The sequence below is a fragment of the Sylvia atricapilla genome, chromosome 29, assembly GCF_009819655.1.
Source record: "Sylvia atricapilla isolate bSylAtr1 chromosome 29, bSylAtr1.pri, whole genome shotgun sequence".
NCBI lineage: Eukaryota > Metazoa > Chordata > Aves > Passeriformes > Sylviidae > Sylvia > Sylvia atricapilla.
In genome coordinates, this window is record NC_089168.1 from 556,769 (window position 1) to 581,601 (window position 24,833).

The following is a 24,833-nucleotide window of genomic DNA, read 5'->3' on the forward strand; positions in this document are numbered from 1 at the left end:
GGCTGGGCACCAGGGTGCGAGGAAATGTGGGGGCGTCTGCAAGGGGTGTGTGTGAGCGTGTGTGCATACAAAGGGGGTTGTGGGTGTGTAAGGGGTGTGTAAGGGTGAGGGTGCGTGCAAGGGGGGCTTTGATTGTGGGTAAGGGGTGTGTAAGGGGTGTGTGCAAGGACCGTGTGTATGAATGTGGGGCGGTGTGTGTAAGGGCCGTGTATGTGTAAAGGTGTGTGCAAGGAGTGAGGGTACGTGCGTGTGCAAGGGAGTGTGTACGAAGTGTGTGGGGTGTGGATAAGGAGGGTGCGTGCCCCTGTGAGCATCTATGTGTGTGCCAAGGGTGTGTGTGCAAGGGCTGGGTGTGCAAGCTGCGTGTGTGCACCTGCATGTGTGTGCACACCGCTGTACCTGAGGGGTGCACAGGTGTGTGGACATGGGGATGCGTGTGTTTGCACACCAATATAGAGGGCTTATGTGTGTGTATAACGGGGATGCCTGAGTGTGTAAAGGGGTGTGTATGTGCAAAGGTGTGTAAATGTGCAAGGAGGGTGCGTATGTGCAATATCTATGTATGCAGCATGGAAAACGTGTGTGCAAGGGCTTGTGTTTTCGTGTGTGTGCGTGTGCAAGGGGATGTGTGTGCGCATAGGGGTGCGTGCAAGGATGGTGGGTGCACGCCACGGCCATTCAGGGGGATTCGTGTGCATGTGAACACACATGTGTGTGCAACACGCGTGTGCCAGGGCGTGCAACGCCTGCGTGTGCAAGGGGAGCGCCGGGATATGCATGAGGCGGGTGTGCAGGGGGGAAAGGCACTGGGGGCAATGGGGTGGGCGTGCAAGTGACACACTCGGGGGGGGGTCGTGCAGGAGGCCCAGGAGGCGCGGACACGGGGGGGCCCAGCCGTGCGTGTCCCCGCCGTCCCCGCCATGTCGGTGCGTGTGTTCTTGTCCGTGTCCGTGCGCGTGTGCGCAGCCCCGGGGGTGCGAGTCCGCCCCCACCGCTCCGGGCCGTACCGGGCCGTTCCCGCCGCCGCCGCTGCGCCTTTAAGGCCGCCGGCCGGGAGCGCCCGGGAGCGGATCCGGGCGGGGGGGGGGGGGAGGGGGGGCGGGCACCGGCCGGGGCGGGCCGGGGCTGCGCGGCCGCGACCGGGACCGGGGCCGCCACCGCCACCGGGGGCCCGGCCTGGGCGCGGGATGGGGCGGCGGGGACGCGGCGCGGCCGCCGTGTAGAAGCGGGCGGCGGCGGGGCCGTGGCGGGGCGCGGGGCCCCGCGGGCGGCAGCGCCGGAGGCGGAGGTGAGCGGGGCCGCTCGGGCGCACCGGGAGCGGCGGGAGAGGCGGGGGGGGGTGGGGGTTGGATCGGGGCGGCGGCGGTGTCGGGGATCGGGACCGGCACCGGGATCGGGACTGGGACGGGAACTGGGATCGGGGCTGGGGGGGAGACACCGGGCTGGGCCCCCGAGCGGCGGGAGCGGTGCGGCCCCGGGGAGCTGCGCGGTGCTCGGGGGGGTCCGGTGCGGCGGGAGCTGCCGGTGCGGTGGGAGCGTCCGGTGCGGCGGCCGGAGGGCGCTGGTGGGTCCCGGTGTACGGGCCGGGCTCGGCGGGGCTCCCGTGCCCGGAGCGGTGAGGGAGGGAAGGGAGGAGGGAGGCGGCCGCCGCCACCGGGGCCGGCCCTTCCCGGTGGCCATTCTCCGCCGCTGCTCGCCCGGGGCAGGGACCGGCTGCCACGTCCCGGCTGGTTCCCGGTGCCCCGGGGCGGTCGTGCCCGGTTACAGCCCGTTGGCCGCCGTTCAAGACAAACAGGGCCGGGACGCCCGGGTCGGTCCCAGCTTTGTCGCAGGTCGCTGCACCGGGAAGGGCGGGCTCGGGGCGGCCTCGGCAGGGCCAAACACCGGGCACCAGGACACTGGGCACCGGGACAACGGGAACCCAATACCGGGAACCCAGAGCTGTGCACCAGGATTCTGGCACCGGGCACCCAGCGCCGGGACACTGGGGCACAGGGAACCCAGCCCTGGCCATTCCCACAGGGGCCATGGGCGTAGTGGGAGAGCTGAGACTCGGCCTCTGCGTTCCCCAGGGTGGTGGTGGGGACATCAGGACCCTCCACTCCTTGTTCACCCCCGTGGACACCAGGGCCCCTCTTGGGGTGTCAGGGTGGGGGACCGAGCGCTGACCCCTCCTCGATGCCCACAGCATGTCGTGGTTCAGCGGCATCCTGGTGCCCAAGGTGGACGAGCGGAAGACGGCATGGGGGGAGCGCAACGGCAAGAAGGGCCCCCGGCCCCGAGCCGGCCTCTGTGGCCCCCGCTACATGAGCTGCCTGCAGGACCCTGAGATGGAGCGGGGTGCGGGACCCCCCCGGGGGCTGCGCTGCACTTGGCAGGAGGATCATTATGGCAAGAAGGGCCCCGCAGGCGACCTGGGACTCAAATCAGTGGACGTGGGCTTGGAGGACGGCGAGGCCAAGGGGCCGAAGGGAGCCGTGGGACACGGGGGTCGGCCATCGGCCGGCGAGTGCTGGCGGCGGCTGCTCCAAGTTTTCCGCTCCAAACGCTTCCAGTCGGCCAAACTGGAGCGGCTTTACCAGCGCTACTTCTTCCAGATGAACCAGAGCAGCCTGACGGTGCTGATGGGAGTGCTGGTGCTGGTTTGTGGGGTGATGCTGCTCTTCCTCTGCCTGCCCGGTGCCCCGCACGTGCCGGCGGCCGCCGCGCTGGCCGGTGCCACGGCCCTGTTCCTGCTCCTCATGGTGCTGTGCAGTCGCAGCGCCTTTCCCCAGGACTACATGTGGGTGGTGAGCTACGTGGTGCTGGGGCTGCTGGCCGGGGTGCAGGCGCTGGGGACGGTGGCCGTGGCTCCCCGAAGCGCGGCCGAGGGCGTTTGGTGGAGTGTCTTCTTCATCTACATCACCTACACGCTGCTGCCCGTGCGGATGCGGGCGGCCGTGCTGGCCGGGGTGCTGCTCTCCACCCTGCACCTTGTCATCGCCTGGCACCGCAACGCCACCGACCCCTTCCTCTGGAAGCAGGTAGGGACACACCTGGGAGGGGCTGAGCCCGGAGGGTGCCGCCCTCCTGCAGGTGGGACCTCCCGTTCTTGAATCCCGCTCTGCAAAATTGGGATTTTTTTTTTTTTTTTTGCACTTGATGTTTCTGCTGGTGGAAAGTTCTAGATGCAAGAGGGGCCCCTTGGCTACACGGGGATAGGGGGAGGTCCCATGCTGGTGTGTCGTGGTGGGGCCGGGGGGTCTCTACAGTGCCGGAGTCCCCGGGGGATGGGATGGGGCCCCTCATCCCGGCACAGACCCATCATTGTGGGCTGCGCCAGGAGGAAGGGGCACCCACAAAGCCCCCGTTGTAGGGCCGGCGGAAACCCCCGAGGAGGGACGCAAGTCCAGGGCACTAGGGCAGGGGAGTGGCTGTCACCCAGGGGGGCTGGGACACTGCCACTGTCCCCTATCCTGCCCCTCTGAGGCGGTGGGTGCTCCCAGTGGGGTGCTGCGTACACAGGGGGTGCAGAGGGGTCCCCCATCCCTAGGGCCACGTGCTCCCAGCCCCAGCAGCTCCCTCTCCTTGAGCAGAGCCACTCGTCACCCGTCACCCTCGCCCTGCCTGGCCAGAGCCAGGGCCACGTGCTGTCCCTGCGGGGCACAGGGCGAGGAACACAATGACATCCGAGGCCAGCGGGGTCACGGGAGGGGCCGGCCCCTGGGTAGGGTTCACCCCTTCAGGGCAGGAGTGATGGGACTCCGGGGGGATGCGAAGGGGCCAGGGAGGGGATGTGAGGCCTCTGCTCCCAGTGTCCCAGTGTGCTGGAGCACTATAAATAGCCCTGGCCCCAGTCCCGGGAGATGGGGACGGGGCGAAACCACAGCTCCCTCCGCAGTCATCTCCGCTTTCTGACTTCCTCTGCTTCCCGAGGGCGTCCCCATGACCCCCATGCTCCAGGCCCCCATGTACCCCTGGCCTCGGGCTCCTGTATGCTCATATCCCCCCTGCTTTGGTTTTCTACACCCCCACATCCCCATGTCCCCCCTGCCCTGGATCTCCAGGTCCTCCACATTCACCCTATGCATGTCCCCTGTGTCCTTAAGTCCCCTCTACCACCCTACCCTGTGTCTCCAAGCCTCTGTGATCTCCCTACCCTGTGTCCCCTTTGCTCCCCCACCCTGTGTCCCAGATCCCTGAATCCCCTGTTTCCCACAGCCCCAAGTCCCCCATTCCCTGTATCCTCTGGTCCTGTTTTCCCACATTCTTTTGGTGCCCCATACGCCCTGACCCTGTATCTCCAGGTCCCTGCATGGTCCCTGCCCTGTGTCCCAGAACCCCCATGTCCCCCTGCCTTGAGCCCTCCTGTTCCCATACCCACATCCCTCTCTTTGCAGCCCCCTCTTCTCTCCTTAGCAGCACCCATCACACCAAAGCCAAGGTTCTGTGGTGCAGAGGAGGGTGGCAGAGCTGGCTGGGGGTCCTCAGGTGGTCACACTGAGCCCTCCTCCCCCGCAGCTCAGCGCCAATGCCCTGATCTTCCTCTGCACCAACGTGGTGGGGGTCTGCACCCATTACCCGGCCGAGGTGTCACAGCGCCAGGCCTTCCAGGAGACCCGTGGCTACATCCAGGCACGCCTGCACCTCCAGCGGGAGAACCGTCAGCAGGTGGGACAGGGGAGCCCGGGGGTCCCCGTGCTGGGCTGGGGGTCCATCAGCACCCCGGCCCTGCTGACGGGACTGCTCTGGCTGCAGGAGCGGCTGCTGCTGTCAGTGCTGCCGCAGCACGTGGCCATGGAGATGAAGGAGGACATCAACACCAAGAAGGAGGACATGATGTTCCATAAGATCTACATCCAGAAGCATGACAATGTCAGGTACTGCGGGGACAGGGGCGTAGGTGAGGTTTGGGGGAGGCATCACCAGGGGAGGGTGTCTGGGGCAGTGTGTGGGCCATCCCCAGCCCATGCTCTTTCTCCTTGCAGCATCCTCTTCGCGGACATCGAGGGTTTCACCAGCCTGGCCTCGCAGTGCACGGCCCAGGAGCTGGTGATGACGCTCAACGAGCTCTTTGCCCGCTTTGACAAGCTGGCTGCGGTGAGTGGAGGGGCTGGGGGGCTTTGGGGGGTCCTGGAGCCCTCCTAACCTGCTTGTGCCCCCCAGGAGAACCACTGCCTGCGCATCAAGATCCTGGGGGACTGCTACTACTGCGTGTCGGGGCTGCCAGAGGCGCGTGGGGACCACGCTCACTGCTGCGTGGAGATGGGCGTTGACATGATCGAGGCCATCTCGTGAGTGGGGCAGAGCCGTGGGCTGTGCCTGTCCCCAGTGCCACCACAGCTTGGGGGGGCTGCACCTGACCCTGCTGTGCCCATCCCCTGGGCTGGCACATCCCCAGTGCCACCACAATTTGTGAGGGCTGTGCTCATCCCCTGGGCTGGCACATCTCTGGAGCTTCATCCAGCCCTGATGCTGATGTGTCCCCAGTGCCATCACAACGTGGAGGGCTGTGCCCATCCCTTGGGCTGGCATGTCCAGAGTGCTGCCATAACTCTGAGGAGCTGTGTCTGGTACTGATGTGTCCCAGGTGCCACTGCAACTTGGGGGGGCTACAATTTCCCCAGTTTTGGCAAGTCCAGGTGCTGCCACAGCTTGGGGGATGGTTCCCATTCCTGGTGCTGACACATGCCCAGTACTTGGCAGTCTGGGTCACAGTGCCTAGGGGTGCCTCAGGGTGCCATGGGGTGCTTGGCGGTGCCATGGGATGCTTGGGGATGCCATGGGGTTCCTGGGTGTGCCTCAGGTGCCTGTGCCTCAGGTGCCTGTGACCCAGTGGTGTTTCGGGCTGCCTTGGGGTGCTGTGGTGCCTGGAATCCTGAAAGGGCAAGGGTTGCTTGGGGATACCTGAAGGCACCTGGGAGTGCCATAGAGTGTCCAGGGGTGACACAGTGCTGGTCCCATCCACAGGCTGGTGCGTGAGGTGACAGGGGTGAACGTGAACATGCGCGTGGGCATCCACAGCGGGCGGGTTCACTGCGGCGTCCTGGGGCTGCGCAAGTGGCAGTTCGATGTCTGGTCCAACGATGTCACCCTCGCCAACCACATGGAAGCGGGTGGCAAAGCCGGGTGAGCCGGGACGGGGGGTCTGGGCTGGGGGCTGGGGTGGGGGGTGCTGGGCACGGAGGGCTCAGCATCTTCATCCCCTCATCCCCAGGCGCATCCACATCACCTGGGCAACGCTGCAGTACCTGAACGGGGACTATGAGGTGGAGCCAGGCCACGGGGGTGAGCGCAACGCCTACCTCAAGGAGCACAACATCGAGACCTTCCTCATTGTCGGCTGCAGCCAGAAGCGCGTGAGTTGGGGGTCGTCCTGGGGGCAGCAGGGGCGTGGGAAAGCTGGGGTCACCCCCTCATGGCCGTGTCACCCTGCAGAAGGAGGAGAAAGCCATCCTGGCCAAGCTGCAGCGCACTCGTGCCAACTCCACCGAGGGGCTGGTGCCACGCTGGGTGCCCGAGCGCTCCTTCTCCCGCACCAAGGACTCCAAGGCCTTCCGGCAGATGGTGAGCAGCCCCGGGGAGGGCATCGGGCACGGGGGACCCACAGGGCACCCACAGTGCTATCAGCCACTCGTTACCCTTCCGTGGTTGTTAGTGGTTTCCTCAGCCCTGCCCGCAGACCTTGTGGCTTCCTCCTGCTGCCTATGGGTCTCAGGGAGTTCCTGGGTGGCCCCTGATGCTCAGCAGACCTTGGAGATACTTCTTGTTCTCACCAGTCCTGGGCACCCTCAGAGATGTCCCATCCTCACTGGTGTTAGATATCCCCCCTAGACCCCTCCCTCCTCCCTTCGCAGACCCCTGGGACTATCTTGTCCTTGCCAAAAATCCTTGGGGACCTTGCTACCTCATTTACCCCTGGAACTCTGTCCCCCATCCTGGGTGACCCTGAGCATGTCCCATGTCCCATGAGGGTTGTCCCCATCCGTGCCAGTGTCTCTAACACCTCTGTCTCCCTTGTGTCTCTCAGGGCATTGATGACTCCAGCAAGGACAAGTAAGTGTTCCCATGCTGAGCTGCTTGGGGGATCATGACCAGCCCCTCCCTGGGGCAGAGCTGGGAGCCTCGGAAGGTCCTGACCCCTGCATTCCCCAGCCGTGGTGCCCAGGAGGCCCTCAACCCCGAGGACGAGGTGGATGAGTTCTTGAGCCGGGCCATCGATGCCCGCAGCATCGACCAGCTCCGCAAGGACCACGTCAAGAAGTTCCTGCTCACCTTCCAGACCCCTGAGCTGGAGAAGAAGGTTGGGGGCCCCTCTGTTCTGGACCCACCATTCCCTCTGCCTCTTGGAGTCCCCTGTGCCCTGGCCCTGTCAGTATCTTTGTCCTCCCATCTCTCCTGCATCCCTTGGGATCTTCTTTGTGCTGGTTTCATGGTCCCTCCACCTTCTCAAACTCGTCCCCTTCATTCCATTGCCTGGGGTCCTCCCTGTCCCCTCCCATCTCCTGGGGCCTCTCATCCCCCACCATTCTATCCTCTGGGGTCCCTTCCCTGCATCCCTGGACTCCCCCTCATCCCATGCCCCAGGGTGCTCCTGTCCCCCCTTCCCCCACCCTCTGGGGTCTGCTCCCTCTCCCTCCATCCCATTCCTTGCATGCACTGGGGTTCCCCGTTCCCCTCTCTCCCAACCTTTGGGATTGTCCCTGTCCCCTGCATCCCATCTTCTGGGATGTCCCCAGTCCTCCCCTCATCTGTATCCCATCCCACATTTCCCTCCGTCCTGTCCCCCAAGTTCCCCGTTCCCTTCCACCCCATTCACTGGTGTCCCCTCAGTCCTGCCTCCATTTGTACCCTGGGATCTCACTAGAGTTCCTGGGGTCCCCTCTCTATCCATCCAACCCTCCCACCTCCGTCTCCTCAGTACTCCAAGAAGGTTGATGACCGTTTTGGTGGCTACGTGGCCTGTACCCTCCTTGTCTTCTGCTTCATCTGCTGCCTCCAAATCCTGGTGTTCCCCCAGTAAGTGCCACAACCCCCCCAAAAACCAGCTCTGATCCATCAACCCCATCACTCACCTCCCACCTCTCCCCAGCTCCTCGCTGATGCTCGGGGTCTACGTCAGCATCTTCATCCTCCTTGCTGCCATCCTCTTCATCTGTGCCATCTACTCCTGCGTCACTGTGAGTACCTGAAGGTTGGGAGGGTTTTTGGGGGGCTCAGCCATGCCTGACAGGCTCCTTGGTGCCCCTCCAGCTCTTCCCCACCGCCCTGCAGCAGCTCTCCCGCAGCATCGTCCAGTCCCGCGCCCGCAGCACCGGCATCGCTGTCTTCACCATCCTCCTCGTCTTCATCGCTGCCTTCGTCAACATGGTAGGGTCATGGGGGACTGGGGGGTTTGGGGGGACTGTGGGGAGCTGTGGAGCTCACTCCTCTGGCCCCCCAGTTCTCTTGCAGCCGCGTGGCCCTGCGGGACTGCGCCGCCCGCGAGCTCAACGTCACCCCGGGGTCCGTGGGGCCCTGCCAGCTCCGCGCCCTCAACTTCTCCCTGGGCACCCCCGGGGGCTTCTGCCACGGTGACGGGCTGGCCTGTGACTTCCCCGAGGTGAGCGGCCCTGGGCACTGCCTGCTGTGGGGTCAGGTTCCCGCAGGGGTCACTAATGGGGCCAAGTGCTCCTTGGGTGCTGGCAGAGGGTCTCCATGGGGGTAGTGTCCCCAGGAATGGTGGCATTGATATCTGTAGGTATTGTGTCCTCAAGGGTGCTGGCACAGGGTCTCCATGGGTGGCATGTCACCCAGGGTGCTGGCACGGTGTTCCCAACATGCTGGCTCAGGGTGCCAGAGGGCTCAGTGTCCCCCAGAGTGCTGGCACTGGGTCCCCATGGGTGCAGGGTGCCAGCACAGGGTCCCCACACACACGGGGTGCTGGCACTGGTTGCTTGGGTCCAAGGTCCTCAGTGGGTGCTGGCACTGAGCCCTTGAGGTTGCTGGGTGCTGGCACAGTGTCCCCAGGGGAGCAAGGTCCCTGTGGGCGTGGGGAGGTGCTGGGATTCTGGGGTGCTCAAGGGTTCCCAAGGGTGCCATCCAGTGATCCCAAGGTGCTGCAGGGGCTCCTGGAATGCTGTCTGGCATCCCTGGGCTGCTGCAAGATTTCCTAGGGTCCAGGCTGGTGTTCCCAAGGTGGCAGAGGGATCCCATGGGTGCCATTCAGAGGTCGTGGGGTACCATCCATGGTTCCTGCATGCCATCCAGGGTTCTTGGGGTGCTTCAGGAGTCCTGTGGTGCTGGCTGGTGTTCCCAGGGTTCCCTGGGGTGCCATGTGGGGTTCAATCAGGGGTTCCCAGGATGCCATCCAGCATTCCAGGGGTGCTATCCAGGGTTCTCAGGGTGCTACAGCAGTTCCTGGCATGCCAGTCCTGGTTCCTGGGGTGCATTCTGGGGCTGCCAGGGTGCTGCAAAGATCCCAGGGGTGCCATCTGGTGTTTCTGGGTACTATCTGGTGTTCCTGAGGTGCTGCTGCATCCCACCATGTCCCCCCCAGTACTTCAGCTACAGCGTGGTGCTGAGCCTGCTCACCTGCTCAGTCTTCCTGCACATCAGTAGCATCGGGAAGCTGCTGCTCATGGTGGGCATCGAGGCCACGTTCCTGCTGCTGGTGGAGGGGCCTCACGCAGCCCTCTTTGACAACGCCGACCTGCTGGTCCTGGCTAACGCCCTGTGAGTGCCCCCGGTCCCCCAGGGGTCCTCACCTCGGAGCTGTGTCCCCACCCCACTGACCCCTGGCTCCTGTCCCCACAGGCCCTCCAACATGACCCAGGGAGAGTGGTGAGTGAGAAACTGGAGCCAGTAGGGACCTGGGCATAAGGGGCTGAGAGTGGGCAGAAGCAGGAGGGTCTCTTGGGGGTCTGTGCTGCAGTGTTGGGGGATGGGGACAGCCTAGGGGTCTCTTCTGGTGCGGGTTCAGCTTTGGGTGCTGTGTGCAAATTTGGGGCTCCTTTGGGTGAGTGAGTGGATCTTTGGGGTCTACCATGCAGATTTAGGGTCCCTGGGACGGGAAAGTAAATATTTGGGGTCACTGAATGGGGTGAGTGCATCTTCTGGGTCTGGGTGCAGGTTTTGAGTCTTTTGGGTGAGTGGGTCAATCTTTGGGTTTGGCTGCATGTTTGGGGTTCCCCTGGGTGGGTGAGTGGAACTTTGGGGTCTGAGTGCAGATTTGGTGTCCCTGGACTGCATTGGTGGATCTTCGGGGTCAGGGTGCAGTTTGGGATCTCTGGGTGGGCAGGGATGGGTCCCTCAGCCTGCCTCAGGGGTCGTGGGGGTCCTGCAGCCCGGCGGAGGGGAAGGTGGCCCTGCGCTACGTAACCCCCGTGGTCCTGGCCGTGTTCGCGCTCGCCCTGTACCTGCACGCGCAGCAGGTGGAGTCCACCGCCCGCCTTGACTTCCTCTGGAAGCTCCAGGTATGACCACGGTGAGGGGGGCTGGGAAAGACCCTTTTCCTGCACCCCAGGACTGGGGTGACCACAGCGTCACTGTTGACCCTTTCTTATACTCTGGGACAAGGCTGACCCCTCTCTTCACCCCAGAACAGAGGTGGTTATGTGACCACGACTGACCCCGCTCCCTGTGATTGGGGTGACCATGGGATGGGAACTGACTCTTCCCCTGCTCCCTGGGATTAGGATGACTGTGGGGCTGGAACCAACCCCTTCCTTGCACCCTGGGACCAGGACTGACCCACCTCTGCACCCCAGAACCAAGGCAGTCATGGGACAGGGACCAATCCAGGGCCAGGAGCAACCTCCTCCCCACACCCTGACACCAGAGTGGCCACAGGGCTGGGAGTGAACCTTTCCCTGCACCCAGGACTGGGGTGACCAGAGGGCAGAGACCAAACCCCTCTCCATATCCTGATGCTGGGGCGGCTGTGGGGTCCCATGGCAGCTCCCACCTGGGTCTGTGTCCACAGGCAACAGGCGAGAAGGAGGAGATGGAGGAGCTCCAGGCCTACAACCGGCGGCTGCTGCACAACATCCTGCCCAAGGACGTGGCCGCGCACTTTCTGGCACGGGAGCGGCGCAACGACGAGCTCTACTACCAGTCCTGCGAGTGTGTGGCCGTCATGTTCGCCTCCATCAGCAACTTCTCCGAGTTCTACGTGGAGCTGGAGGCCAACAACGAGGGTGTGGAGTGTCTGCGGCTGCTCAACGAGATCATCGCCGACTTCGATGAGGTGCTGGGGCAGAGAAGGGGCGAGAGGAAGGGGGTGCAGAGAGGTGAAGTGCACAGGGATGGGGTGCAGTGGGTGGGGTTCATGGGGTGCTGGAGAGGCTGTGGAGCAGTGGGGATGAGTACATCCTGTACTCCATCCTTGGAGCAGCCGTAGAGCAGCTTTCATGAAGCCACAGGAACAGGTGCAGGGCACGCTGGAGAGGCTGTGGAGCAGCATGGATAGGGTGCACATGAATGGGGTACTGCCCTGATTCTTTTGTGCAATACAACAGGGTGCAAGAAGATGGGGTGTTGGGGAGGCTGTGAAGCCAGGTTTGGGGACAGGGTGCAGGAGATGGTGTGCATGGGGTGCTGGAGAAGCTGTGGAGAACCACGGATGAGGTGCAAGAAGGTGGGATGCACAAGGTATGGAGAGCCTGCAGAGCACCATGTTTGGGGACAGGGTGCAGGAGATGGTGTGCAGGGGGTGTTAGAGAGGTTGTAGAACACCATGGAGGAGGTTGGGGTGCAGGGGGTGTGGTCATGGGGTGCTGGAGAGGCTGTAGAGCAGCATTTCTGGAGCCACAGTGTAGGAGGTGCTGGAAAAGCCACGGAACAGCATTCACAGACCACAAGACAAGGCGCAGGATTTGGGGTACCCATTGCCCTGTCGAGATGCTGTGGGGGTGACCCCACCCTGTCCCCCCAGATCATCAGCGAGCAGAAATACCGGCAGCTGGAGAAGATCAAGACCATTGGCAGCACCTACATGGCGGCGTCGGGGCTCAACGCGGCCACCTACGACCGCGAGGGCCGGAGCCACATCGCGGCGCTGGCCGACTACGCCATGCACCTCATGGAGCAGATGAAGTACATCAATGAGCACTCCTTCAACAACTTCCAGATGAAGATTGGTGAGCCCTTGCACACCCCTTGCAGGCCTCTCTGCACCTCCGGCCGTCCCATGCTGTTGTTCATGGCTTTGTGCCTGGTGGCTCTTGCACTCCTTTTTCCTCTCTGAGCCCCCCTTTCCCAATCACCTCTTACTTTTGCCTTTCATACCCCATTTTCCTCTCTCACGCTCCCTTTTCCTTTTGCACTCTCTTTTCTCCCCTTCTGTCCTTTTTCCCCTCTTGCACCCCCTTTTCCCCCTCACCCCTTCCTTTTCCCTCCTCGCTCCTTCCTCTTCCTTCCTCACCCCTTCCTTTTCCCCCTCACCTCCCCTTTCCCCTCTCACCCCACCTTTTTCCCTCTTCACACCCCTCTTTTCTCTATCACTCCCTCCTTTTCCAATCTCACCTGCCCACTCCTTTTGCCCCCTCACCCTTCTTTCCCCTTTTCCCCTCTCACTTCCCCTTTATCCCCCTTCACACTCCTCTTTTCCTTGCCACTCCTTTTCCAATCTCATCCCTTCCCTCCCCTCATTCCCCTGAGTGTTGGGGGTCGTCCCTGACTCTCAGCCGTGTCCCCCCAGGCCTGAACATGGGCCCAGTGGTTGCAGGGGTCATTGGGGCTCGCAAGCCCCAGTACGACATTTGGGGCAACACCGTCAACGTCTCGAGCCGCATGGACAGCACCGGGGTCCCCGACCGCATACAGGTCAGTCAGGGGTGGCAGGGGCACAGGACACCCACCCAGAGACCCCCAAGGACCTTCCTCACCCCCGTGTCCCCCCTCCAGGTGACAACGGACCTGTACCAGGTGCTGGCAGCCAAGGGCTACGTGTTGGAGTGCCGGGGGCTGGTCAAGGTCAAGGGCAAGGGGGAGATGACCACCTACTTCCTCAATGCGGGCCCTGGGGGCAGTTAGGGGGGTCCCCATGGTGTCCCCTCCCATGCCGGGGACCCCCCAGCCTGTGCCGAGCTCAGGCAAAAAAAAAAAAAAAAAAAGGAAAAATCCCCAAATCCACATATTTAAAAAAAAAGGGAGAAATGGACACAAGGGAGGTGGTTGGGGGGTGTGGGGAGGTAACCCTGTGCCCCCCCTCGGCGGGTGTTTTAGGGGGTGTTTCCCAGCCCTGCGCCGGGGTGGGTTTTTTTTGGGGGAGGGGGCTCATGGTAACCCTCATCCCTTTGCTGAAACCCTCCATGTGCCAAAGAGGGGAGATGGGCCCCCCCAGGAAAGGGACTGCAGGGGGTTTTGGGGGCGGGGGGATCCCCAGCCCCTTCCATGTGCCAAATTGAAGTGCCGCCTGCGGGGGGTGGGGAGGCGCAGGCCCAGCATCTCCGCAGCCCCCTCACCCCCCGGGGGTCCCAGCTCCCTCCGGGGGGGCTGTGGCGGGGAGGGGGGGGGGGCAGACCCTCCCCCTTTTAAATGCAAAAAAAACCTAATGAAGTGACTTTTTTTTTTTTTTCGTTACTTTTTTTTTTTTTTTTTTGAAGCAGTTTTGGGGCGAGGGGGGGGGCTCAGCCCAGGGGGAGTGTGGGAGGCACTGGCTCCTTCACCCCAGTGCAGACCTGAGGTACTTTGTCCTTCGTGTGTACAGATAAATTATATATAAAACAGTTTGGATACGAGCTGTGGCCTGGCCTGTGGGGCGGAGGGCAGCCCGAGGGGCACACGGGAATCCCGGTTGGGAGGGGGCCCGGGATCCCAGGTGGGAAAACAGCGGGATCCCGCTGAGGAGGGGGCCCGGAGGTGGACACAGCCGCGGCCCAGTGCGAGGGGGTCGTGGTGAGGAGGGGTCCCGGTAACGGAAGGAGGTGAGAAGTCGGTTGGGAGGTACGGGCAACGTCTTGAGGTGAGGGGGGCTGCGGGACCCCGGTAAAAACGGATCTTAGAGGGGTCAGGGAATCTCGTTGTCCCGGTGTCCCGGAGTTGGGGGAAACATACCGGAGTCCCAGGGGGAGAAACACACTGAGTCCCGGTGAGAAGGGGGTCTCGAGGTGGTGTCCAGGTGTCAGCGCGTAGAAGTGCCGGTAAGGAGGAGCTGAGAGGCCGGTCGGTGAGGCCGCAGGACCCGCCCCGAGGTGCGGGGGAGACCCGCTGAAATCAGAGACCCTCCCGGCTCTGAGGGCGGGGTGGGGGGGCGAGGGCGGCACCTCACCCGGGGGCGGGGCCTGTCCGGGAGGGGGCGTGGCCTCTATCAATCCCCACCCACTCATCGGTCCCGCCCTGCTTTGGAACGCTGGGGCTTCCAACGGCTCCCCCCGCGCCCGCCCACCCGACGCTTGACGTCAGCGCGTCGCCGCGCTGCGTGCGCACGCCGCGTCCCCCGCGCGGGCGCAGAGCCGCCATGGAGGCCTCGGCGGGCGGCGGCGGCGCCGGGCCCGGGCGTCGCTGGTACTTCAGCCGCGAGCAATTGGAGCGGAGTCCTTCCCGCCGCGCCGGTCTTGACCCCGACAAGGAGCTCTCGTACCGGCAGCAGGCGGCCAACTTGCTGCAGGACATGGGGCAGCGCCTCAACGTGTATCCGGCCGCGCTAGGCCGCGCTAGGCCGCGGGTGGGAGTGGGGCGGGGCGGGGAGAGCCGGGAGCGGGTGAGGGGAGAGCCGGGAACGGGTGAGGGGAGAGCCGGGAGCGAGTGCCGGCAGAGCAGAGTCTTTGGTGGGGCTCGGGGAGAGCCCGGGCCCGGGACGGGGAGATCAGTGCCGGGCTGTCGGAAGGCCCAACCCGGCTCTCGGAGCGGGGAAAGCCGAGCCCGGTTTTGGGCCGGGAAATCCCATTTCGGGCGCAGGGAAAGCTGTGCTAGCGTGTTGGAAAGGCTTAGGAAGGCCTGGCTGGCTCAGGAGCCGGGAGAGCTGTGCCGGGGTGCTTGGAAGGGAGCAGCAGGCCCGTCCTGGGTGCGCCGAGCCCGTTTTGGGATCGAGGAGATTTCGGGAGTGGGGAAGGCAGTGCCGGTGTGCAGAGAATGGAGGACACGGTCAGACCGGGAGCGGGGACAGCCGAGCCCGTTTCCGGATCTCAGAAATCGCGTTTCACGAGCAGGAAAGCCCGTGCTGGTGTGTCGGGAAGGCCCAGCCTAAGAGTGGGGAGAGCCGAGCCCGTTTTTGGATTGAGGAAATCCAGTTGGAGGAGTGGGAAAAGCTGTGCTAGAGTGGTGTGAAGGCTTGGTAAGGCTCTGCCCACGAGTGCCTGGGAAATGTGAGCCCATATTAGGACCAGAGACATCCCAAAAGGGATTTCGAGAACAAGGAGAGCTGTGCCAGGTTGTCAGGCAGGCCCGTCCAGGGAGCAGGGAGAGCTGAGCCTGTTTGGGATCAAGGAGACCCCTTTTTGGGAGCAGGGAATGCTCTCCTGGGGTGTTGGGAAGGCTTGGCTTGCGAATAGGGAGTGCTGAGCCTGTTTTGGGATCGAGGAGAGCCTGTTTCAGGACTGGGGAGAGCCTGTCCTGTGCTGCTGTTGTTGACATGTGGGGTCTGTTCCAGTGGCTCCCCTGGGCCTGCCTGGGGGTCTCTGCTCTTTTCCTTAACTCCGTTCCCAGCTCCCAGCTCACCATCAACACAGCCATTGTGTACATGCATCGCTTCTACATGGTGCAGTCCTTCACCCAGTTCCACAGGAATGTAAGTGCTGGGATCTGGGGGTGTGGGGCGCTGGGAACCCCCCAAATCCATTCCTGCTGCTGTCTGGGTGGGGGGACCTGCCTTGGGAGGAGGTTTGGGAAAGGAGAGGGACTCTTTTCTCTTTGCTGGTGGTGACCAGACTTGAACAGCCTTTGTTCCCTGAAGGAATATTGAGAAGCCATCTGATTTATTTGCTTCAATCTTGAGTTCAGTGGCGTTTTAAGCAAACGGAGTGTTTTCCTCCACAGTCGGTGGTGCCAGCAGCACTTTTCCTGGCAGCCAAGGTGGAGGAGCAGCCCCGGAAGCTGGAGCATGTTATCAAGGTGGCACATGCTTGTTTGCACCCCCAGGAGCCTCTGCTGGACACCAAGAGTGAGGTAAGTATGGGGATGGAGCCTTGGGATGTGCTGTGAGCACCAGAGGCCTGAGGAGTGGGAATGGTATCCGGAATTGCCCGGCTCCGGTGGCTCCTCAACCCTCCTGAGGTGCTTAGGGGCAGCTTCTCAATCCAGCCTCTCCTGCTACAGAGAGATTTGGGCTTCCCCACTCTGTACAAAGCTTTTTCTCCTCTGTTGCACATCTGGATCCAGGTGTGCTGTTGTGCCAGTGTCCCTGGAGTGCTGCCGAGGAGGGTGCGGATGCAGGTGTGGATCAGAGGAGCTCCACTGTGGGAGCAGTTTGTCCCAACACCTGTCTTAATGGGTTAAAAACATTGTTGATCCCTCATCTCTCCAGACAGCTCCTTTTACCTGGAGCTGAACAATAAGTCTCTTTTTCCAGGGAAACTTACAGAAAATTAAAAAAAAAAAAAAAAAAAAAAAAGAGTGAGAAAAGCAGCTGGTTCCTGCACTACTCATGAGCCGCCCCAGGAGTGTGGGGGACCAGCACCCAGAGCCCCCCAAAACACTCTGATCCCTCTTTCTTAGAATCTCCAGATGGTTTGGGTTGGAAGGACCTTAAATCCCATCCCATTCCACTCACCTGCCATGGGCAGGGACATTTTCCACTAGCTCAGCTTGCTCTGAGCTCCATCCAGCCTGGCCTCGAACACTTCCAGGGAATCTGTGCCAGTCCCCCGTGCAGGGAGATTCTCATTTTTGCCCCGGAGAGAAGGGTGTTAGGAATGTGCAGGCTTGATCCGAGTGCCTCTCCGTGAGTAACCTGCCTGTCCTCTCAACCCCAGGCTTACCTGCAACAAGCCCAAGACCTGGTCATTCTAGAGAGCATAATCCTACAGACCCTGGGTAAGTTCCTCGAAGCGGCCGGACTGCCACACGAATCCCAGAGCCAGGAGAATTCCACAGGCTGGAGAGCCTCACCCCTTCCACAGAGTCCACACAACAAACCCTGTTTTTCGGCCTGATTCCTGTTTTAACATCAATTTTTCAGGTGTAACTTGTGCCAGGCTCAAAGCTGAGAGTTTTAAGTGTGGTTTGTCTGTTTGTGGGTTTTGTTTTTTTTTTTTTTTTTTTTCCTAAAAAACCCGGGATTTGTGCTGCTTGGACACTGGCCCTTGTCCTGGGTTGTGCATTCCGGCTCAGTCAGAGAATCATGGAATGGTTTGGGTTTGAAGGGGCCTTAAAGACCATCCAATTCCAGGCCATAATGTTCCAGTTCTGTTGCAGGAAGCAGTTTGTATTGAGAGATGTCTTTAAAAATGGGTTAAAAGTGGATATTTTGATCATATAATCAAATGAGGGGGAAGTCCCCAAAACTCAACAAACCAGGAACAGTTGCTGGGTGTTTTTGGAAGCAGGAGTCTCCATGTAGGGCTGTGGCTGGTGGAGCTGGTGCCCTGTTTCTTTATCAAATGTACTGTTAAAAGTTGTGTTCACTAACAAACGTTCTGTTTCAGAGGCAGTTTGTAGGTAGATTTTTCCCTCCAAAAGAGCAGGATTTGTTATTCCTGACTGGATTCAGAGCAGATGCCCCATGTCCCTCCTTCAGCTGGGGGCAGAGGTGTCGTGGGCCACAAGCCTGTGGCTAAACCAAGCCCAGTTCTGCAACTTCTCAGTTCTCCAGAGGCCTTTTTAAACCTCCCAGTTCTCCCAGAACATTCTGCAGATCTGCTGTGCACATGGACCAATTGGAATTCTTTTTTCCCCTTTCGAAAATAATTCCCAAACTGAGGAGGAAGCAGGAGCAAGGATTAAACTCAGTTGTCCTCAAAGCTTTAGGCCCATTCAAAGGGAAAACAATCTGCTTCCTCTCAGCGTTTTGGGTGAGAGAAATTCCTTGGAGCAGATGCCATTGTCTTTGCCTTCCTCCCAGCTGCTTCAAGAGGCTTTGTCCTGCTATTTTTAAAATCCTTAATAGTTGTTTTGTTTCCAGTGAGGCTTTCAGAAGCTGGGAGGTCTGGCAGCACCAGAGACCTTCTGGGTTTGTAGCTGGAGAACTTGAGGCTTCTGGATACAGGAAAAAACGGGCTCGTCTATTCCTGCCTGGCTCTGAGCAGGGCTGTAGGAGGGAAGGGGTGCAGGAAACGTGGATCCAGGGCTGTGCTGCTGGTTCTGATGGTCCTTTGTCTGTGTCCTTCCAGGGTTTGAGATCACTATTGACCATCCTCACACCCATGTGGTGAAGTGCACCCAGCTTGTCCGAGGTGAGAGGGAATTTAGAGGAAAATATGGGGGGAGTGTCCAGCTGGGATTGCTCCAGAGCTTCCCAGAACCCTGGAATGGGTTGGTTTGGGTGGGCAAGGACAACTTCCACTTGCCCAGGTTGTTCCAACCTGGCCTTGGACACTTGTAGGGATGGGGCAGCCCCAGCTTCTCTGGGCAATCAGGGCATCCCACCCTCATGGGGAGGAATTTCTTCACAATGTCCCATCTTAATCTCCCCTTGTCCAAGTGAAAAATCATTCCTGCTTGTCCTGCCACTCCAGGTCCCATCCAGAGTCCCACTTCAGCTCTCTTGGAACCTGAGAGGCCACAACAGGCTCACCCCAGAGCCTTCTCCAGGCTGAGCAGCACCAATTCTCCCAGCTTTTCCTCACAGGAGAGCTGATCCATCCCTCTGATTCTCAAAATGGGCAGTTTTAGATGGTTCTGCCTCTTCTAAACCACACAAAGCTCTCAGTGAACAGCAGTTCTCAAAATCCTTGTGGCTGTGGCCTGCTGGTCAATCTGTGGGAGGCCCATGGTTCTTGAACATGATAGGATAACATGAAAATACGCAAATAACACCCTGATTTTTCCCTTTTTTTTTTCTTGCAGCCAGCAAGGACTTGGCACAAACTTCCTATTTCATGGCTACAAACAGGTTATTATTTTATTATTTTATAATTATATAATCAATTGTTAATTTATTTGCTGCCTGTGGCCCCAGAGGCATCGCTCAGCCTGGGAGCAGCTGGGAATCCCACAGGAAGAGCCTTAAGAAAGGGTTCCAGCTATTTTTCCTGCCAGCTGCTGGGTAAAATGAGCTGGAAAATAAGGCAGATGGGGTACTCAGGAGCTTTGCTGCTTATTTGATAGGAATTTAGTTGTAAAAGTTAAAAAAAAAACCCAACGAAACCAAAAAGATGGACGGGAAATGAATATATAAATTTTTCCTTGGTTATTCCTGGGCGTTGGAAAGTTTTCACTCAACAAGGTGCTGTGGAAATGATCTGTAAATATGGTTTGTACCCAAAAAAAGGCTGATTTGGGGCATAAATGAAGAAAAATCAACCCCAAGTTTTTTGTATGGGTTGTTTTGCCCCTAAGTTTTCCTTGGAAAGAAAAATGAGTCCTGAATTCTTCATTCAGGTTGTTTTGTCCCTGAATTTGCCCTGAAAAAGAAAATCAGCCCTTAGTTCTTTGTTAGGCTTGTTTTGTCCTTAAATTTTCCCTGGAAATAAAAATCAGCCCTGGATTCTTTCTCTAATTTGTTCCTACATTTTCACTGCCAGCCTGATGCCAACACTTTTGTTTGGATTATTTTAAAATTTAATTTCCTGGATTATCAGCTTCAGACAAATCATGGAGTTAATATTTGAAACAGACAAAAAATCGTGGACGTGGAAAACACTGAGTTTTTGGGAAATGATGGAGGGAAAAGTTGTTTAGATGCCAACACAGGTGAAGCTGCAGGGCCAGAGATGCCTCCCAGCTCTGGCTGGGAATGTCTGGGCACGTGGTTTCCCTTTTTCACCTGGGAGGTGTTTCCTGCTCACCTTCACTGTTTGTTGAAGGTGTTTCAGGCTCCAAAGGGCACCTGGTGGATTTCCGGCCCTTGGAATGTGGTGTTGCTGATGTTTGGGTAAACACAGCTCTGAAACCTCTTTTATCCCTGCAGCAAGAATTTCAAAGCCATGGGATTAGGAGTTAAGGCTGTAATTGAGGGAAATCCAGGCAGAAAGTGTGAAGAAGAACCTCACTTTTGCCTGAGAGAGACAGTTCTGGCATGAACTGGATTTATCCTTGTGTTCCCTTTGGTTTCATTCTGGCATCGTTATGGGGCAGAGTTGAGGCTCTTTGTTATCCTTGAGTTTGCTCTGCCAATTGCTCTGAATTTCCTGGGTTTGACTTCTCTGGATAAACCAAATATCCATGAAACTTGAGGATTTTTGGCAGTAGATACCAAACTTCAGCTTGTCTACTTTTCACTGATGAAAAAATGTTGAATAAGGGTGGTGAGGAGATGGTGCCATGTGGGGGCTTGGTGGCAGAATTCCCAAAGGGCCCATTCGGAGTGGGCAAATCCCACACTCAAGACTTGCTCCCCTGTTTCCTTAAGCTCTGGTGTTCCTGCAGGATCCTCCTAGTCCCTCAGTTCTCCTGGTCCTGGTACTGCCCACACCTCCCAGCATTCATGGCCACGTGGAAAATCAATTTATTAGTGAAAATATTTGATAGGTCATCTGGCTCAAGTTCGTGAGTCACTCCAGCATAAAGTGTATTCCTAAAAATCCTTTGGGAGAGATCAGACCTTTCCTGTCTTGGTTTGGGAAGACAGGCCTCTGCCAGGGAAAGCTGAAGCTTCCCTTGGAATGGAGAATGTAAACCACCACCACCCTTTTTTCCAATTATAAATTTGTAGTTAAAAGCTTTTAGGCAAAAGATTTTGGAAATAGAAATAGCAGGTCTTTACTAGTATGTATAGCAAAGCAAACAAAAACAAAAACTACAGCATTGATAACAAAAACAGTACCATGAACCTTGAGGACTTAGCTTCACAAAAACCCAGGGCAGTTTGGTCTCGGTGCCTCTGCAGGATCCTCAGAGCACCAAGCTGGAAACAGTGGAGAAGTCCCGGGCTGTAGCTGGGATGGCAGGATGTCCTGGCAGGGCAGGGGCAGGATGTCCCAGCAGGGCAGGGGGGTGCAGGGTCACACTGTAGCAAGAGGAGCAGTGCCAATAAAACCACGATGGCAGGGCAGGGCTGGGCCAGCTCCCACAGGGCGGCAGAGGAGCTCAGAATTCCAGGGTGAGCAGATGATGGCAGATTTCCCAGCACTGGACCCCTCCAGAGAGAGTGAACTCTCCTAGCAGCGAGCAATCCAGCTGTTCTCTCTCCCCTAACGCCGAAAAAACCAGAATGCCAAGCTGCCTCAAGCTCTGTCCTTTACCTGCCCCAAAACTTGCGTTATCTCCCCCTCAGAGCTTCGACCACCCCTTTGTTTTTTGTTAGTCTTAAGTACGACACTTAGTCTCCTGGGTAACTTAGGAGGAGAGAATTCTTTAGAGTGAAAAGGAACAAACCTTACCCTCAACACCTCCTAAAGCTGAAAAGGGCTGGTTTGCTCCTTGAATGCCATCCAGGAGTTGTGCTTGGAAGTTTCTCCCCAGAGCAGAGGTGGGGCTGGCAGGTGACCCCAGAACTGACTTTTGTCCTTGGAGATCCCAAATTTTCTATAGCAAAACAGGGATGAACAAGGAAACCTGTGGAGGAGATTCCAAATGTCCTGTAGCAAACCAGGAATGAACAGAGATGGAGGAAATACCAACTTTCATGTAGCAAAAGAGAGATGAGCAAAAAAAATGGACAAATTTCTCTTCAAGAGCAGAAGTGGGGCTGGTCCCCAGTGACTTTTCCCCTTGGAGGGGAATCCCAAATTTCCTGCCTCGAGACAGGGATAAACAGGAATATTGGTGCAGGAGATCCCAAATTTCCTGTAGTAAAACAGGGATGAGTTTTTCTTCTGAGCCCAGGTCGGGCTGGCAGGTCCCCAGTGGCTTTCCCTCTCAGAGGAGCTCCCAAATTACCTTTGTAAAAACCGCGAACAAAAACTGGTGGAGGAGAACCCAAATTCCCTGTAGCAAACCAGACCCGAACAAGCGAAGTGGTCACGAAGGCCCGCTGTGCTGGAGCAGGATGGAGCTGGCTGTGCCTGAGGGTCGTTCTGGGGAGGTCCAGAGGGCCACATTTTCCCCCCATGTCCCGCGTGGATCTGCAGCTCAGGCGTGGGAGTTGATGGCTTTTTGTTTTCTCTCCCGGTGACGTCAGCCTGCACCTGACCACCTTCAGCCTGCAGTACACCCCGCCCGTTGTGGCCTGCGTCTGTATCCACCTGGCCTGTAAGTGGTCCAACTGGGAGATCCCAGTCTCCACGGACGGGAAGCACTGGTGGGAATACGTTGATGGCACTGTAACTCTGGAGCTCTTAGATGGTAAGTTTGGGAGCGAGGTTTTTTTTCCCTGCAAAAGGCTCTTAAATTATTTTGGCATCGCTGGTCCTGGGTCTGATGTTCCAACACCACCTCACGGGCTCCAGGAGTTCAGGGCTTGCTGAGGTTTTCCAGGGCAGCAGCAGCAGCTTCTGTAGCACCACAGAGAAATGAATTTCAATGGGTCAGTGTTTCCAGTTGTCAGAATTCCCCTCCTGGCACAGCTCCATCCCACCAGTAGCTCCATCTGTCAGATGAGGGGGTTGTCCTGATGGACTGGGACTGCTCTGACTCTCCTGCTTGCGTTTGTGTCTCCTCTGCAGAACTGACCCATGAATTCCTGCAAATCCTTGAGAAAACTCCCAGCCGACTGAAACGGATCCGGAATTGGAGGGTAAGAACCTTGGACGTGGGCTGTGGTTTCTTTGGGGATTCACAATGCAGGGACAGCAAGGAAGGGAGTTGTGTGTGGAATTGGGATAATACTGCGTGGTGCTTGTGGTGCTGGAGTTCATCTGTTGTGAATTAACTTGTCCAGAACTTTGGTCTTCCAGCTGCATTAGCAGCCCTGCTTCTGGGGGTTGAGGATTTTCCTACAAGGAGGGATGGGAGCAAAGTGAATCTGTCTTTAAAGAAGACTTGCACTGTTCTGGTGAGCTGCTTGGCTTAAACCAGCTCCAGCGACACCCCAAGTAAAGACCCGCTGATTTGTTTAATTCCAGGCCTCTCAAGCAGCCAGGAAATCCAAGACGGACGACCACGGCGACGACGAGAGCCTGTCAGAGCAGACAATCCTGAACATGATCTCCAGGAACAACAGCTCGGACATGAACATCGCTGGGCTCATGAGCATGTCTACATCCTCCACCGCCGGAGCGGGGCCGGCGCTCCCGGCCGCGGCCGGTTCCCCCGGGGAGCCGAGTGCTGCGGATCCATCCCAGGCGGATCACTGGCATCCCCCAGCCAAGCTGGACATCCACCGGACTGGTGAGAGCACGTCGGCTGCTGAGCACCCGCAGCAGGATGGTTCTGCCTACCCCAAGCAGAACACCAAGAACGCACCCTCAGCCAAGGTGTCCCTGAAGGAATACCGGGCCAAGCACGCCGAGGAGCTGGCAGCACAGAAGCGGCAGCTGGAAAACATGGAAGCAAACGTGCGCTCCCAGTACGCCTACGCCGCACAGAACCTCCTGGTGCAGCAGCAGCGGGAAAGGGAAGGGCAGCAGGACAGCAACCCCTCCCCAATCGTCCTGAAAATCCCCATGGCAGGGCCGGAGAACCCCGAGCGCCCGCCCGGCACCGACAAGGGTGACAAAGCTCTCAAGATGAGGATCCCGGCGGTGGGGGGAGGCGGGGAGAGGCCGATCCCCTCCAAGCAGGAGGAGATCAAGATGCGGATTAAGGTGCCGGGTCCCGGAGACAGACACAGCTCTGCGGATGAGAGCAGCGGGAAGAGCCGGGAGTACAAAGAGAAGCACAAGGGCCACTCATCCAACCACCATCATCATCACCACAACCACCATTCGCACAAACACTTGCACGCCCAGCTCGGCGCCGGCCCCAGCACCGCGGCCAAGCGCCCGGGGGACTCCAAACACAGCGCCCAATCCGGTGCTGCCACCACCCCCCACAAGGGCTACGGGCCTCTTGCCCCCACCCGCAAAAGACCCCTGCCCGAGGAGCCCCCGGCCATGCCCCACGAGCACCAGCCCAAGGTGGGCAAAGTGTCCAAAGGCCCCGGAGTGCCGTTCCCATACGCCCACCTTCCCGGGGCTGCCCATCTCCCTGGGCACAGCTCGGATTTATCCCAGCCCAGCAAAGCCCGGGGCACCCACAAATCGGACAAGGGGCCTTCGGGGGCCAATGGGCACAACGTCAGCCAGGCCAGTGACTATCAGGACACGGTGAACATGCTGCACTCGCTGCTGAGCGCGCAGGGCATGCAGCCCACCCAGCCCCCCGCCTTCGAATTCCACTCGTATGAGCTCCTGAACCCCCGGGCTTCCAGCGGCTCCAGAGCTGCCACCAACACGGACAAGCCCCGACCGCCCCCCCTGCCCTCGGAACCGCCACCCCCGCTGCCTCCCCTCCCCAAATAACCCCCTTTTTACTACTGAGTCCAGAGCCCGAGCCCGAACCCGCGGGGCTTTTCTAAGGGCTTTTGATCTCCACTGCCTCACGAAGAACTTATTTTATTATAATATAACTTTTATTATTGATATTTAGTTGTTAAAGCTGTGAAAGGATAAGGAACCCTTTCTCTATTCCTCCCTTTCCCCCATAGGCTCCCAGTTAGTGTTGGGCTTTGACCCCCCTCTGGGGAACATGGGGGATATTTAAAATATGTCACAAAATTTAAGATGTTTTACAAATAATTTAAGCATTAACTTATATCTTAGTGGTTTGGTTCCTTTTAATTCTGAGGGGCTGTGGCAGATCCCAGGGAGGTTCCACTTGAGGTGTTGATATTGTTTTTGGGGGAGGGAGGGATGTGGGGGGCTGAGGGAATCCCAGGTGATGGGAGCTGTTTTCCCTCCTGTGGGTCGTTTCCTTGC

General features: G+C 59.0%; 2 protein-coding genes across 3 annotated transcripts; both read left to right on the forward strand.

Annotated features, from left to right (window-relative positions):
- The first annotated feature begins 1,135 nt into the window (after window positions 1-1,135).
- ADCY6 (adenylate cyclase 6) lies at window positions 1,136-13,700 on the forward strand. Its single transcript, XM_066337605.1, has 22 exons — window positions 1,136-1,288; window positions 2,189-3,023; window positions 4,501-4,650; window positions 4,738-4,859; window positions 4,968-5,079; window positions 5,146-5,273; window positions 5,950-6,108; window positions 6,197-6,338; window positions 6,418-6,546; window positions 7,010-7,035; window positions 7,135-7,282; window positions 7,901-7,998; window positions 8,072-8,159; window positions 8,233-8,349; window positions 8,423-8,581; window positions 9,518-9,693; window positions 9,775-9,801; window positions 10,304-10,433; window positions 10,943-11,206; window positions 11,894-12,098; window positions 12,659-12,783; window positions 12,865-13,700. The coding sequence occupies exons 2-22, from the start codon at window positions 2,190-2,192 to the stop codon at window positions 12,991-12,993; spliced, it is 3,468 nt and encodes a 1,155-aa protein (XP_066193702.1). The 5' UTR covers window positions 1,136-1,288; window position 2,189; the 3' UTR covers window positions 12,994-13,700.
- Window positions 13,701-14,369: 669 nt separating this feature from the next.
- Window positions 14,370-24,669, forward strand: CCNT1 (cyclin T1). 2 transcript variants are annotated; one of them, XM_066337608.1, is made up of 9 exons: window positions 14,370-14,592; window positions 15,607-15,688; window positions 15,937-16,065; window positions 16,872-16,932; window positions 18,228-18,290; window positions 18,904-18,949; window positions 22,118-22,281; window positions 22,602-22,672; window positions 23,001-24,669. In XM_066337608.1, the coding sequence occupies exons 1-9, from the start codon at window positions 14,420-14,422 to the stop codon at window positions 24,375-24,377; spliced, it is 2,166 nt and encodes a 721-aa protein (XP_066193705.1). In that variant the 5' UTR covers window positions 14,370-14,419; the 3' UTR covers window positions 24,378-24,669. The 2 variants fall into 2 exon arrangements, with proteins under 2 accessions (XP_066193705.1, XP_066193706.1); XM_066337609.1 differs by lacking the exons at window positions 14,370-14,592; window positions 15,607-15,688; window positions 16,872-16,932 and having other exon boundaries at window positions 15,995-16,065.
- Window positions 24,670-24,833: the final 164 nt, after the last annotated feature.